This window comes from Piliocolobus tephrosceles, chromosome 2 (assembly GCF_002776525.5).
Source record: "Piliocolobus tephrosceles isolate RC106 chromosome 2, ASM277652v3, whole genome shotgun sequence".
Classification (NCBI taxonomy): Eukaryota; Metazoa; Chordata; class Mammalia; order Primates; family Cercopithecidae; genus Piliocolobus; species Piliocolobus tephrosceles.
This window is the reverse complement of record NC_045435.1, coordinates 175789225-175804860: the sequence shown is the minus strand read 5'-3', so window position 1 is coordinate 175804860 and position 15636 is coordinate 175789225. Positions and strand designations below refer to the sequence as shown.

Genomic DNA, 15636 nt, shown 5'->3' with positions numbered 1-15636 from the left:
ATACATATATATATTTGTAATAGATAATTTTGCTTTTTACCTACTTAAATTCTGTTATATACACTTCTCCACATTGCTTTACAGGCGTAACGACCATGTTTAAAGGCTGTATTTTAATACGGAGGTAATATTTGAAAAAGAAGACGAAGACCAAAGAAGGACTCCCTTCCCCCACCCATACACCTGTGTGGTCTTACTGGGATAAACGCAAAGCGATTGCACTTTCTCTTCCAAGTCGATAGACGGCGCGCGAGCAGCGTAGGCACTGCTCCGCCTCCAGTCCAGTTGCTCCTCTTTCATTTCCTCACTTTCTTTTTCCTTACGTCCTTTGCCCCGGAAGTGCTCTTACAACATTGGCCGCCGGCGTGACTTTGACCGATTCCCGGTGAGTTACCGGCAGCTGAACCGACCCGGAGCCACGGGAGTTGTCGCGTGCTCTGTGCTTGCGATGAGACTGCTGGGAGCCGCAGCTGTCGCGGCTCTGGGGCGCGGAAGGGCCCCCGCCTCCCTAGGATGGCAGAGGAAGCAGGTACTGGAGCACAGAGAGGCTGAATCGGGACCATTCCCGAGACCTTGTGGTCCCTTCTGGGCCATGGAAGGCAGTGACACCCCTGAGTCTTCCTGGCTGGCAGCTCCGAATACTGGCGGTCGCGCGTCAGTGCTGAAAAGCCCCTCCATGCCTGCACATTAGCTCGTTAACTTGTTTGTTTTGCTCTCTGGTATCCCTGGGGTTTAATCAGCTAAAAGTACCTGTCACTCAAATACTTTCATATTTTATCCACCTTATCTAAGGTTGTTTTTTGTTTGTTTTTGTTTTTGTTTTTGCCTCTCTTTCCCCATAAATAGTTGTGCATTGTGGAAGTGCAGTCCTATAGGGAAAGGTTTATATTGTATCTTAATTCCATCTAACAGGGATCCCCATCCCCTGCCCCCAGAGTAAAGTTAAAACAAACTTCATGAATTGTTTTTGTTTCGAGGGAATTGTAAATCTTTTGGAGCCATTAGCACCACTGCATAGAGCATGTAAGTTCTCAAACATATTTGTCATCTGTGAACTACAATAAAGGAGAAAGGGAAAAAAATTAAGTTAAATTTAAGCTAAAATTTGTATTTTCTATTAAAGTTTTTTGGAGCTGTCTTTGTGATTTTATCTGCCCCAGTGTGTATTTTCAAATCTGTAGTAAAAATTATCTCCCATTTTAATTAAATTAAATTTATTCATTAATTTAAAAGAATACGTCTTTTCTGTCTTTTGTAGTCTCTCCTCTGATTACAAGAGTTCCAGGCTTAAACGTTTCCCCTGGTGCCTTTCTCAAGCTATCTCATATCCAATGAGATTTCTTGGAGAAATAATGTCCACCATACTCCTTTAATTCTCTGTTCTCTTTTATAAAAGGTGCGTAGAATTGAGCTCTCTTATTTTTTTCAGGTTAATTGGAATGCCTGCCGGTGGTCTTCAACAGGGGTTATTCCTAATGAAAAAATACGAAATATTGGAATCTCAGCTCACATTGATTCTGGGAAAACTACGTTAACAGAACGAGTCCTTTACTACACTGGCAGAATTGCACAGATGCATGAGGTATATATTCATGGTTGATTCCAGATGAATTAGAACCTGATTTTAATTGTTTTGTTGCCATTATTTAATAAAGCTTATAAACCTGAAAGATTAAAACAGTGGTAACAGTGGACCTTTGACAAGCTTATCTGAAAGTTGCTTAAGTATCTGTGTTCTGGTGTTCTTTTAAGTTTTTATAGACGGGGTCTCACTTTGTTGCTCAGGCTGGTCTCAAACTCCTGGGCTCAAATTATCCTCCTGCCTCAGTCTCCCACAATACTGGGATTATAGGCATGAGCTCCTGCACCTGACAACTGTTGCCATTTCAGTTAAGTTTTCTTTCTTTCTTGGAATGCAGGAACAGAGAAAGTCTGAATTGCTGTGCTTGTGTTTAGGTGAAAGGTAAAGATGGAGTTGGTGCTGTCATGGATTCCATGGAACTAGAGAGACAAAGAGGAATCACTATTCAGTCAGCGGCCACTTACACCATGTGGAAAGATGTCAATATTAACATTATAGATACTCCTGGTGAGTTGGATTCTTGGTTTTATTGCAGCTTCTTTTGGCAAAAGCACATTTGGTTCTTTCTGTTACTATGACCCAATTAATTTTTGAGTGTCAAATACTCAAAAGTATAACATTGAATTCCTATTAAAGAAACCTAACTTAGGACCTAGAGCACTTCATCCTTATGTAGTTTTCTTGAAAATTTTGTGCAAGTAAATTGTGAGTAGGCAGATTCTTGCCTTCTACATATTCTTGCTGATTTTAAAGGTGCCTGTGCCCTAGTATCTTCTTGAAGTGGTCTTGCCGGGCCCTCCACTTAAGGGTTGATGAATAGTATTGGTGAGCTCAGGAATCTACATTCTAATTAGAAGACTTTTGTGATGAGCAGAGATACAAAAACTTTTAATAGTGCATATGTTAAAAATTCAGATTGCTCTTTAAGACCCTGTCATACTTCATCTTATTCAGGGCATGTGGACTTCACAATAGAAGTTGAAAGGGCTCTGAGAGTGTTGGATGGTGCAGTCCTTGTTCTCTGTGCTGTTGGAGGGGTACAGTGCCAGACCATGACTGTTAATCGTCAGATGAAGCGCTACAACGTTCCATTTCTAACTTTTATTAACAAATTGGACCGACTGGGCTCCAACCCAGCCAGGGCCCTGCAGCAAATGAGGTAATGAGCCTTAGAATGAACAAAGAGGATGTGATGATCTAGACAGCAAACCTTATATCCAGAAGGATGATTAATTCACTGTCATTAAACTTTATTCTTAAATTTAGCTTTTTTAATGTATTTATGTGAGTCACTTAGTAAATGGAACACTGATTTTAGTAAATTGGCTTGTGGTATGTTCTCATCAGCTACCTTCTCTGTAAAATGGGGACAGTATTACCTAAATTCTAGGGAAATTGAAGATGAATTCAGAAAACAGTCTGTTTACACTGTTTTGCTATTATTAGAGAAGTTACAATCTAGATTCTAAAAATGCCTTGTGTTTTATTTAGACAAAAGATCATCTTTGGTTTTACTTTTTCCTTGAAGCATTTTAATTTATGCCCTTAAATAGCTTGCCATAGAGATGAGATTTTCTTGTTTTCAGATGGAAACATATTTTCTAGGACAACAGTAACACTTCCTTTCTGTACCAGATAGAACCAGTAGTATTTATAGCATTTTAAATTTTACACAATACTGTATATTTCACAAAGCTTTAAAAAGAGTCAGAATTTCACTTTTCACCTTTTGTAGATGTGCACGTGTAGCTGTAGAGTTCATACTTATGTTTCACATGGCACAGTTGATGGATATATAGGTATGAAGTTTATGGTAGTGGACAGGCTGAGAATGGTGTGTCTGATGACAAAAAAATCTGATGGAAGTGATATATTTGATATGAAAATGAACATTTTCTTAGTTGGATATTTATAACTTTTGGTAAAATGGTTTTACTTTTTGTCCTTATGTTACTTATGCTTGGCAATAGATGGACTTTTTTCACCGAATCTTCTGAATTCCAAGGAAACACTGTTTTAGCATTTATTTGATTGCTTCGGTTTATTCTTTTCTCCACTCCCATTTATTTGTTTTCCATTTTGTAACTTCTATAAAGCAGATAAAAATCTGGAACTTCTAGATCTGACCTTCATGTCTTACCTTTTCTATCGTACTTATTCTTTCTGTCTCCTTCTAATTTTGCACTGGGCTTATGAGAGAGTTCTTGAGGTTGATCTTCCAGCTCACTAATTTGGTATTCATTTGTGTCTCTTCAGTTATTTAGCTTGCCTTAAAACTTTTTTTTCAGCAATTATGTACTTAATTTTCATAAACTTTCTCTTTCATTGCAACATTTTTATCAGTAAAGGTAATCGTTTCTCAAGTCTTTACATTTTATTTTCTTTCCTCTGGTAACTCTCTTCTTGGAGATAAGTTTTATTAAGTTCACATTTCTCTTTCAAGCTTTTGGTTTCCTTCAAATATTTGGTGATTCTTAGATCTTTAACCCTAGTTATTGATGGGAGTCTAGAGTCTAGACTAAACAGTGGTAGCTAGAGCATATTCTTTTCCAATGAGAATTTTTGCCAGTGAATGCCGTTTCTAGTCAGTTTTGAGCCTGGGCCGGGCGCGGTGGCTCACGCCTGTAATTCCAGCACTTTGGGAGGCTGAGGCGGGTGGATCACAAGGTCAGGAGTTCAAGACCAGCCTGGCCAACATAGCGAAACCCCATCTCTACTAAAAATACAAAAAATTAGCCGGGCATGGTGGCAGGCGCCTGTAATCCCAGCTACTCAGGAGGCTGAAGCAGGAGAATCGCTTGAACCCGGCAGGCAGAGGTTGCAGTGAGCGGAAATTGCACCATTACACTTCAGCCTTGGCAACAGAGGGAGACTCTCTCAAAAAATAAATAAATAAATAAATAAAAGGTGGGCTCAACTATCCTACTATTTAATTTCCTGGCTAGCCCCCCATTATCTGTTCTTCCCCCTTCTGCTTTTGATCCAGTGTATCTGGGGATCTTATGGTAAAACAGTTATTTTGGAGTTCTTTTTGTTGCCTGAATGGGGTTGTCGCTTCCTGAGCTCCTTGACTTACATTGTCAGTCTGTTCCCAACAGCTTCATATTTTCTGTTCTGACCTGATGGTAACACCCTTCTCAGTTCTCCAGTGTCTGCCATTGATTTTTTTAAAATACTCATTTCAAAGGGATTAGGGGAAAAGAAAAAAGGTAAACAAGTGTACTTTTATTTTTCAGGTCTAAACTAAATCATAATGCAGCGTTTATGCAGATACCCATTGGTTTGGAGGGTAATTTTAAAGGTATTATAGATCTTATTGAGGAACGAGCCATCTATTTTGATGGAGACTTTGGGTAAGTGCTAAAAATACATTATTAAAATTTTAAATTTTGAAAAGCATTAAAAAGAAGGAAAGGATAAGTTCATCAAACCCAGAGTCTTTTTGAAATGTGGCTGGAAGAATACTCTGAGATGGTTTTGTTTTAATGCCTTTAATCCTTGTTGCTCCCCATTTTATTTAGTATTTATTCTGAGAGAGACTGTGTTAGTTTTTGAGTAATAAACTCATATCACATTATGGCACGCGTGGTGTGGTGAAAGGAGGCCTTCAGTTTGGGTTAGTAAATTTGGGTTAGTAAATGTATTATAACTTTTTGCACTTGTTCATTTATTCATTCATTCTGTGGACTTTTATAGAGCACCTGCCAGGTCTGGGGTATTGTGATAAAAATTAGGAAGAAAATAGGGATCATAAATATTTGCTCTTCCTGCTTTATAATTACATGGACAAAAAAGATTGCTAAGTCAAAACAGTTAAAATTGTACAGATGTAGTTTGGGAAATGCAAGAAGTAAATTGGTAACTTTTTGATGTGGTATTTGGTCCATCAGCTTTTGAGTGACCTTTACCTACAAAGTACTGCAATTGCCTGGTGGTTATCAAACCTCAGCATTCATAACAATCTCCTGGAGACTTTGTTAAAAGACATAGTCCTGGCTCTGCCTCCAGAGATACTGATCAGTCCATTGGGGTGGGGCCCGTACTTTGCATTTCTGGAAGTTTCCAGTTGATGCTGCTCTGAGAGGTCTGCAGACCATACTTTGAGTGACATTGATCTAGACAATGTGAGGAGCCATAAATGATCCTTTGTTCTGAGGAGTGACCTCTGGAGCCTGGTAGTTTCTCCACAGGCACTTCCTGAGGGACTTCCTTCCTCTGCTATGGAATTGGGATTGCAGGTCTGGCCGGTGGGTGAATGGCATTGTGATCAGTGAACTGTAGAATTTATCTTCATCAGCCATCTTGTAAGCAGGAAAAGGATGGAGTCTGTCCAGGGGATAAGGTGTTTCTCTACTTTTTATGTGACAACTGAGTAATGACAGCATAGTTTACCTTCCACTCCTTAGGATGTAAGGCCCAATAAGGCAGGATTTGTCATTTTATTTTTTCCTACTTTATTCACTACTATGTCCCAGCCCCTGCAACTGCCTGGTACATAATAGGGACTCAAAAATATTTGTAAATGAATGAATAAATCCGCTTTCCCAGAATTACCAAGGCACATATTTCTGTTGTCAGAAGTAGAGACTCTTAAATTTTGTTGTACATCAGAACCACAGATGCAGCTTCTTAATGTACATGTACCCTTCTCCAGCCCTAGTTTACTGTATGTATATTTGGAAAGGAATCCACAGATGATTCTGACACATGAAAGGCTAAGAAGCAGGGAGCTTGCCAGGAAGGTTGAAATTAAGATCTGAGGCTGTGGGGAGTCTTAGAATATTAAGAGTTACTTTTTATTTCCTTGGAAATGGCTTCTTTTATCTTTATTAAAGTTAGGAATGTATTTTCTGAAATGCTTATTTTTTATATTAATTTCCATTTTAAAAGAAATACCTTGAAAAATTTTCAGACTGCTTTTAAATATCATACCAAGTATATCCATTTTAGCTTTGAACATTTTATTTGTAATTTTATCTGTTCAACCTCTGGAGGAATGGAGAACTGATGTCACAGATGGAAGAGTCTGCCATATTTAGTCACCCTTTAAATTGGGATATTCTTTGTTAAAAAGTGTATGATCTGTTATTAGATGGAAAGGCATAGAGTAAGGTCTTCCTAAGTGCTGCTTGCTAGAGATTGTTATGTTGTGATTAATAAGAATATGATTAATAGAATTTTCAAGAACTCAAATGGGCCCCAGACAGATTGGCTTTGAATCTTACCTCTTCTGTTTACTAGTAGGACAGTGTTGGGCAAATTACTTTGCCTATGTAAGTTAGTTGATCTGAAAATGCAGATAATAAAAGCTACTTCATATGTGAAGATCAAATAAATAGCTTGTCAGATATTTAGTTTAGTGCTTACTGCATTATAAGTATTCAGTAAATGGATGCTATTATTACTTTGCATGCTTGCCAGTTTTAAAATAATTAGAATACAGTAAAAACTACACTGAAGAGTTTAAACTTTGATTTAGTTGATACTTTGTCAAGTCATTGTTTTGAACTTGTGTTTTACTGTATATTGAGTAAGGATAAACCAGGTTGCATTAAATTGGGAAGATTTGGTGTTATGTATTTTATCATTATCGTCTGTAAAACTTGATATGCAGAAAAGTAGAATGTGATGTCTATTATAAAACCAGAGATTTTTTTTTTCTCATGATAGTGGACTGCTTTAGCTCTTCAGTTACTGATAGTGCAACTTTGACTTTAAACTTGCCTGTTACAGTATATTTATCTACTATTCTGTGTGCATTTTAAAGGTATGCATTAGTCTTGTTTGCCATTTGAACACAAATGTATCAGAGCTCTGTCTTACCTAAAAAAATGTTTTAACCCTTAATCGTATCTTTTTCATTAGTCCTTCATATATCAAGGTGAATATCCTTAAAACACCAAAATATTTGTTTTCTTAGTCAGATTGTTCGATATGGTGAGATTCCAGCTGAATTAAGGGCGGCAGCCACTGACCACCGGCAGGAGCTAATTGAATGTGTTGCCAATTCAGATGAACAGCTTGGTGAGATGTTTCTGGAAGAAAAAATCCCCTCGATTTCTGATTTAAAGGCAAGTGCTTTCAAAATAAGTCTTATATTAACAACAAAAAGAAGTTGTTTGTTTTTTATAGGGAGGGGACATGATGCTTTTATATATGGGCTTTATTAATGAAATCTCAGTACATTTATTTAACATAATTGGCTTCCTCAAAAAATATTTGACGTGGTATATTACTTTTTTTAAGTGAGGTATATAATAACTTCAAATGAGAAAAGTTGTTGAGGTCCCTTAAATTATTGGGGACTTGATTTTAGTTTCTATCCAAAGAGTGTCAGGTCATTTTATTCATTTGTTGGTTGTGGCCACAGCACTATTGTTGGCCTCTTCCAGCTGCTAGAGCTAAAGCTCCACTACATATTCTCTAAGGACTGTTCAGCCAGCAGACACATTGATGGTGTTTCACTAAGGGTTGGGGCAGGACCTGGAGCCTGCTACCGTCATGACCTATAATTTATGAGAGATTTGTACTGTTTGGTTTCCTGTGTATATGCTCTTTACAAAGAGAAAAAGATAAATGTTTCTTAATCGAGCATATGTTCATATGGTTTAAATATTTAAAAGGTATACAAAGGTAAACAGTAAACACCCTTTTATTTTATTTTTTTTCCGTCTTCCCAGTTCTCTTCCCCATCCCTGAAACAGGTTACCAGTTAATAGTTTCTGGTATATCTTTCCATAGGCTTTTGGTTTTGCATATATATATTATTTTTTCCTCCATTTTACACAATTGTAGCATACTCTTTGCAGTGTTCTTTTGGTGTGTCTATTTTCTATGTGTATATGTATTTTTTTTTTTAGCAAATTGAAAATTGGTGACAAGTAGTGATTCCAAGAGTGTCGAAAGCAGTTGTGTAGTAAATCACTTTCCCACCCTGAAGGAGAAAGTGATTTTTTTCTTTGTATTTTGACCTTAAGTTCATTGGGGACCTGATTTTAGTCTCCATTAGAATCAGCACTCCGAAGAGTGGAGTATGAGTTCATTTTATTCGTTTGTAATTGACTTGAAGCACAACATGTAATTTTAACATTAACTACCATTAAATTGTTTTCTTTTGTAGATAGCAATTCGAAGAGCTACTCTGAAAAGATCATTTACTCCTGTATTTTTGGGAAGTGCCTTGAAGAACAAAGGAGTTCAGCCTCTTTTAGATGCTGTTTTAGAATACCTCCCAAATCCATCTGAAGTTCAGAACTATGCTATTCTCAATCAGGAGGAGTAAGTCTTGAAAACTGAATCTTAGTTTATGCAGAAATACTTTCATATTTATGCACTGTGAAGGAATTTAAGGATGGTTCTTCTAGTTATGTCTGTGATTTTTTTTCATAATTTACAAATAATCATGGTTTTTATTTGGGTATCAGTTTTGACATATAGAAAAATATTTATTATATCAGTTCCCATATCATATTCTGTTTTGAGTTAAAACTATGATTTGTTTTACTATCTCTCAAGGTTTACATCATTAGAAAATTTTCTCATTTGGGACTAGATGTTTTCAGACATACTGTTAAAAAAAAAAAAAACTTTAAGAAACAAACTTCTGCTGGGCGCAGTGGCTCACGCCTGTAATCCCAGCACTTTGGGAGGCCAAGGCGGGTGGATCACCTGAGGTCGGGAGTTCGAGACCAGCCTGACCAACATGGAGAAATCCCATCTCTACTAAAAAGACAAAAATTAGCTGGGCGTGGTGGTGTGCGCCTGTAATCCCAGCTACCCAGGAGGCTGAGGCAGGATAACCGCTGGAACCCGGAGGGCAGAGGCTGCAGGGAGCCGAGATTGTGCCACTGCACTCCAGCCTGCCTGGGCGACAGAGCAAGACTCTGTCTCAGAAAAAAAACAACAACAACAACAACAAAAAACTTCAAAAAAATAAACTCATTAATTATTTTCTTTTCTTTCCCTATGAGACCATTTCTGTGTTTTTTAGTCTACTCTTGATCTATCACTATGTAGTAACTAAGCTAAGCTCTGAAGACTTTTTTTTTTTTTTTTTTGAGACAAAGTCTTGCTCAGTTGTCTAGGCTGGAGTGCAGTGGTGCAGTAATAGCTCACCACAACCTCAAACTCCTGAGTTCAAGTGATCCTCTCACTTCGGTCTCCCAAAGTGTGGGGATTACAGGCATAGCTATGCCCAGCTGAGAACTTATTTCTATTGATCTTTTTCAGTGAAAGTTTACTTATGTGTGACACCAGTAATATCCCACACACGTGCTTTTTCTCAGATAATACTTCCTGATGAAATAAAGTGATATAAAAGAAATATCAATATTACATCTCATAGATTTATATTTATTTTATTTTAAGTGACTCAAAAGAGAAAACCAAAATCCTAATGAACTCCAGTAGAGACAATTCCCACCCGTTTGTAGGCCTGGCTTTTAAACTGGAGGTAAGTTGCTTTCTAATGTATTTAACTGCTATCTGTAGAATGTTTTTACTTCTACTGCTTTATTCCTATTACAGAATGACTCTGACCTTTATGAAAGATGCATAAAATAGGAAAAGCAGAAGGAGCAGATAGAGAATTTCCAAAGCTCTGACTTGATAGTTCTTTTGTTATTAGGTGCATTTCTTTCTAGTCTCTTCTCTTTGCCTGAAGAGTGTACATTTTTACCTAAATCATACTACCTGTATAGTTTTGTCTTGCTCTTTTTATTTAATGTCACAATAGATAATGGTCCATGTTTCTATAAATAGTTTAAACATTTTAAGTAGTAGCATAACAGTGCATCAAGTAGATACACCAAAATTTGCTTAAAATTTCCTAATTGTTAGATGTTTCCAGGTTTCTACTGTTATACATAACATTGGGTCAATTTCTAGAAATATGTCCTAAGGAACTAATGAAGGGTAGCGAATTAATGTTAGCTTCAGCTCACCTTATAAAACCAAAATCTCACACACAATTGAAAATGCCCAGCCGGTCATGGTAGTTCACACCTGTAATCCCAGCACTTTGGGAGGCCAAGGCAGGCAGATCACAAGGTCAGGAGTGGGAGGCCGAGGCGGGCGGATCACAAGGTCAGGGGTTTGAGACCAGTCTGGTCAACATGGTGAAACCCCGTCTCTACTAAAAATACAAAAATTAGCCAGGTATGGTGGCAGGCACCTGTAATCCCAGCTACTCAGGAGGCTGAGGCAGGAGAATTGCTTGAACCTGGGAGGCAGAGGTTTCAGTGAGCCGAGATCGCACCACTGCACTCCAGCCTGGGCGGCAGAGCAAGACTCCATCTCGAAAAAATAAAATAAAAATAAAAATAAAATGCCCAGTAATTACAATTTGATAAATAAACTGAGGTACATTCTTATAGTGCAACATTATTCAGACTTTAACAGTTACATTGAAATGCTTTTTTTTTTGATATGAAAAGATGTTTGTGATTTAAAAAGAAACAAAATTACTTATTTTAGAATATTTTAAAGAAAAGTTATGAAGATAGTCCACAGAATTCCTATATATCCTGCACCCAGTTTCCTCCATTGTTAATATACACTGTCACAACTAATGGACCAATATTGGTATATTATTATTAACTAAAATCCATACTTCATTTGAATTTCTTTAGTTTTTGTCTAGGTCCTTTTTCCGTCTCACTAGACAAAGACTACAGAAGGCCCATCCAGAGGACCACGTTGTATTTGATTGTCATGTCTCCTCATGCTCTCCTAGGCAGTAACAGTTTCTTAGACTTTCTTGTTTCTCACGAGATTGACATTTTTGGGAAGTATTGGTCAGCTCTTTTGTAGAGTGTCGCTCAATTTGGGTTTATTACTTGATGTTTTTCACGTGATTAGATTGGAGTCTTGTTTTTAGGAGGACTACATCGAGGTAAAGCGTTATTCTTGTCTCATCATATCCAAGGTACAGACTTGCGGCATGATATATCATTGTTAAAGCTAACCTCAATCACCACACCTGGCTGAGAGAGCGTTTGACAGGTTTCTCCGCTATAAAGTTACTGTACTTTTTTTATTCCCCTTTTCATAGTGTACTTTTTAAAAGGAAGTCACTTGACTCAGCCAACACTTAAGGGGTGGGGAATTATGTTCCACCCCCTTGAGGGGCAGTATCTACATAAGTTATTTGGAATTCTTCTGAATGGGAGATTTGTCTTTCTTCCCTGCTCATTTGTTTATTTGGACAATCACTTATTTAATATCAGTATGGACTCATGTATATGTATTTTGAACTTTGAGTTATAATCATGACTATGACTTTGAGTATGTCATTTGTCGTTCAGAGTGACTGGGTTTGGCGATTGGGAACTCCCATTTGGCTCCTGTGTTCCTTTAACATCTTCCAATGTTTTGCCTTTTTGAATACTTCCTTACTTGCCAGCACTACAAGACGCTCCAGGCTTATCTTCTATATTCCGTGTCTTAGCCCTAGAGTCAGCCATTCTCCAAGGAGCACTGGTTCCTTTTTAAGTAAAACAGCATTAGAAACCAAGATTTGGGGACTGGATGGGCTTTTTGTGGAAATGCTGTTCCTTCTGTTCATAATATTTTAAGTGGGGAAAAGTGGTAGATAAGTTGGAAGTGTTAAGAGTGGTTATTTCTGGGATGGGATTATATTTTGGGGGCTTTTTCCTACTTTAAAAATATTTTACAGTGTATTTATTACCTCCAAAATTAGGGGGAAAATTTTTTGATTAAAAAATAGAAACACTACAGTAAAATTTTTTACCTGTAAAGCTTTTAAAAATACATCTATAAGAATATTTTCTTAGGATTCCCAGAATAGTGATTATTGAGTTAAAAGCATAGAATGTTTTCATATTTAATGGTTTATATTGCCAGATTGCATTCGTACTCTCCAAATTAATGTATTGGATTATTTCAAGGAATATCATCATTGAGTATTATTTAAAAATCATTACTGATTTAACAAATGAAAATTTTTATTGTAATCTTTCATCTTGATGAAATACATTTTGGTTTTTAAAAGCAATCAGTGCTTTAAAGTTTATATACTCAAATATGTCAGTCTTTTTCGTTTAGTCATTTTTTATTTTTTAACCTTAGAAACCTTTTATTTGTATATATTTTGTTAATATTTACTTTCGTTCCTTCTACTTTTTTATGTTTTTTTTTCTTTCCCCATCATTAATTCAGCTGGAATTTGGTTTGGTGGGTAGGATCTAAATGTATTTCCTCTGCCTCCAAATAGAGTATCATTTGTCCAGTTAGTACTTTATGCACAATCCTTTTTTTCCTTTTCCATTGATTTGTCATGTTTCCTTACCATCTATTGACCAATATATTTTATACTTTAGATTTTTATACTGTACTCTTTGGGGTGGTTAGTCTAATTTGTGCTGTTTCTGAATTTTGTGAGTTTCAAGCATTTTAATATGTTTTTATATACGTCAGGGTTAGTTTTATCTCATTACCATAGATTTTGAAAAATTTCTGTTTTTACCTATTACCTCTGAATGAATTTTAAAATCACTAATCACATGTTTAAAATTTCCTGTTGGGATTTCGATTGCTACTTTGTTAAGCCTACAGTTAACATGGTAAGAACTGGGAACTTTTAAATATATGTTAATTGGTCACTGCTAGTATATTCAATCACTTCACAGAACTCTTTTTTTTTGGAGACAGAGTCTCACCTACTCTGTCACCCAAGTTGGAGTGCAGTGGTGAGTTCTTGGCTCACTGCAACCTCTGCCTCCCGGGTTTAAGCAATTTTCCTGCCTCAGCTTCCCGAGTAGCTGGGATTATAGGTGCGACACCAACCCCGGCTGATTTTTGTGATTTTAGTGGAGATGGGGTTTTGCCATGTTGGCCTGGTTGGTCTTGAACTCCTGACCTCAGGTGATCCACCTGCCTCTGCCTCCCAAAGTGCTGGGATTACAGGCCTGAGCGACCAGCCCAGCCACAGAACTCTTACTTGCATAATTTTCCACATGATTATCAGAGATTGTATTTTAGATGAATAGCACACACCTACTGTTTCTAATGGTATCTTTGTTGTTTTTCCAATTATACCTTGTTTTGTTTTATATCTTATTGTATTAAACTTACGAAATAATGTTAGAAGGCAAAAGATACTTCCTTATTATGTAAAAAATTTAAAAATTTTGTTCTAATACTAATAGCTTATTTCAAAGGAAACAAATAACTTAGATTGTGATACCAAAAAGATTGATGAATAACAGTCATTATCTGTGTTCAAAGCTAGTATTAGTTTATGACAATAAACTGAATGAAGTATGTAAGATAGATTACTAAAATTGGTAGAGAATACTCGGAGGGACTTATGAAGCTTTCCTCAGTACTTTGATTATTATGTTTCTTTTTATTCTTCCTGCCCCTACCCGATCTTGACTTCTAGGTAGGTCGATTTGGACAATTAACTTACGTTCGCATTTACCAGGGAGAGCTAAAGAAGGGTGACACCATCTATAACACAAGGACAAGAAAGAAAGTACGGTTGCAACGGCTGACTCGCATGCATGCTGACATGATGGAGGCAAGTACAAGGTCATCGTGAGATTAGAAATTCCTCTAATATGGGTGAAATAGACCTTTCTTGGTATCCTGAGCCCCACTAGAAAATTAATTCTGGTTAAATGTATGTTCCTAGTTTCTTCCTTTTTACTTAAATGTGTTGCAGCTCTGATCTAGCACTTTGCTATAGGCTAAATTAGCAGATGTTAACAACTCATTTTTTTTAAATACCACTAGTTGGGAATTAGTTATATTTTCTCAAGGGCCAAGGTTAAGGAAAAGAAATAGTTTCCTAACACTCAGAATACAAGATTCAGCACTTACCTCAAGAACTATCATTACAAAGAATGTAATAGGCATTTAAGACTGTGGAACCGTTATTCTTAAAGATAAGAGAATCATAAATTTACACACTTTTCCACATTGTTTTATTTACTTTCTGAAATACAGCAGGCACAAAAGCCCTGTTTAACCCTGGAGCTTTTTTCCTATTGTAGAACCCACTACAGGACCATATTGGGGCCAGAATTCACCTGAAGATTTAAAGCTTTAGGGGCTGATCTGGGAGATAAACTTTGTCTTACGCCTTAAATTCTTGAATTGGCTCAGAATCTGCTATAGCCTTCTGTAGTAAGGTTAGGTCTTGGAAGGAATACTGAGTGCATGAGTTTGTCCCCTATACCCACCCTCTCCCAATCCAGCTATATATTCCTGGAGAAATTTATCAGTCTAAGCAAAATCTTATGAATTTTTTGGTAGCTATAACTTGTTTCTTCTAGAAGAGGAATTGTCAGTCTCAAAACCTGACAGCATTGCTGTTTTGTGAGATAGGCAGCAGGGGGCAGGCTAAATGATTGTCATAGCTGTTTCATGGACCAGGAGCTGGAAGATTTGTACAGCTGTGTCACCATTAAAGAAAGACATGTTTACTCACAGCTACAGCTGTTGTGAATGAACTGTAAATGTAAAAGGACAAAAACTAGGAAGCTTGGAGGCACCAATGCTTTGTTCTTAGATTTCCTGTGTTTTCTTGACTGCTTTCATCTGTGAGAAATTAAAATTATTTTTAGTACAGTGGGCTCCATTCTCCTACCTTTGTTTTCAAAACTTCCTTTACAGGTTTCCTGGTATATCTCTGTCATACACAATCTCATTGTCTAACTGCGGCAACATGTATAGTACATTTTTTTTTTTTTTTTTGAGATGGTGTTTTGCTCTTGTCTCCCATGCTGGAGTGCAGTGGCGCGATCTTGGCTTGCTGCAACCTCTGCCTCCCAGGTTCAAGTGTTTCTCCTACCTCAGCCTCCCGAGTAGCTGGGATTACAGGCACCCGCCACCATGCCTGGCTAATTTTTTGTATTTTTAGTAGAGACAGGGTTTCGCCATGTTGGGCAGGCTGGTCTCAAACTCCTCATCTCAGGTGATCCACTCGCCTCGACCTCCCAAAGTGCTGGGATTACAGGTGTGAGCCACCATGCCCCGCCAGTACATGCCTTTTAATTCCATAGAAATAACTTTAGAACTTTGAGGCACTG

At 37.3% G+C, this 15636-nt stretch overlaps 1 protein-coding gene across 2 annotated transcripts in view; it reads left to right on the top strand.

The window, feature by feature from the left end:
- The first annotated feature begins 240 nt into the window (after nucleotides 1–240).
- GFM1 (G elongation factor mitochondrial 1) overlaps nucleotides 241–15636 on the top strand; it is a 45316-nt gene continuing 29920 nt past the window's right edge. The window contains exons 1-9 of one of the 2 annotated variants that reach the window (XM_023223356.1): nucleotides 241–529; nucleotides 1430–1582; nucleotides 1957–2089; nucleotides 2537–2741; nucleotides 4819–4935; nucleotides 7503–7653; nucleotides 8703–8860; nucleotides 9950–10034; nucleotides 13986–14123. In XM_023223356.1, the coding sequence (XP_023079124.1) occupies nucleotides 449–529; nucleotides 1430–1582; nucleotides 1957–2089; nucleotides 2537–2741; nucleotides 4819–4935; nucleotides 7503–7653; nucleotides 8703–8860; nucleotides 9950–10034; nucleotides 13986–14123 (1221 nt within the window). In that variant the 5' untranslated portion in view covers nucleotides 241–448. The remainder of the gene's footprint in view (nucleotides 530–1429; nucleotides 1583–1956; nucleotides 2090–2536; nucleotides 2742–4818; nucleotides 4936–7502; nucleotides 7654–8702; nucleotides 8861–9949; nucleotides 10035–13985; nucleotides 14124–15636) is intronic. The other variant, XM_023223357.1, reaches the window with a different exon arrangement.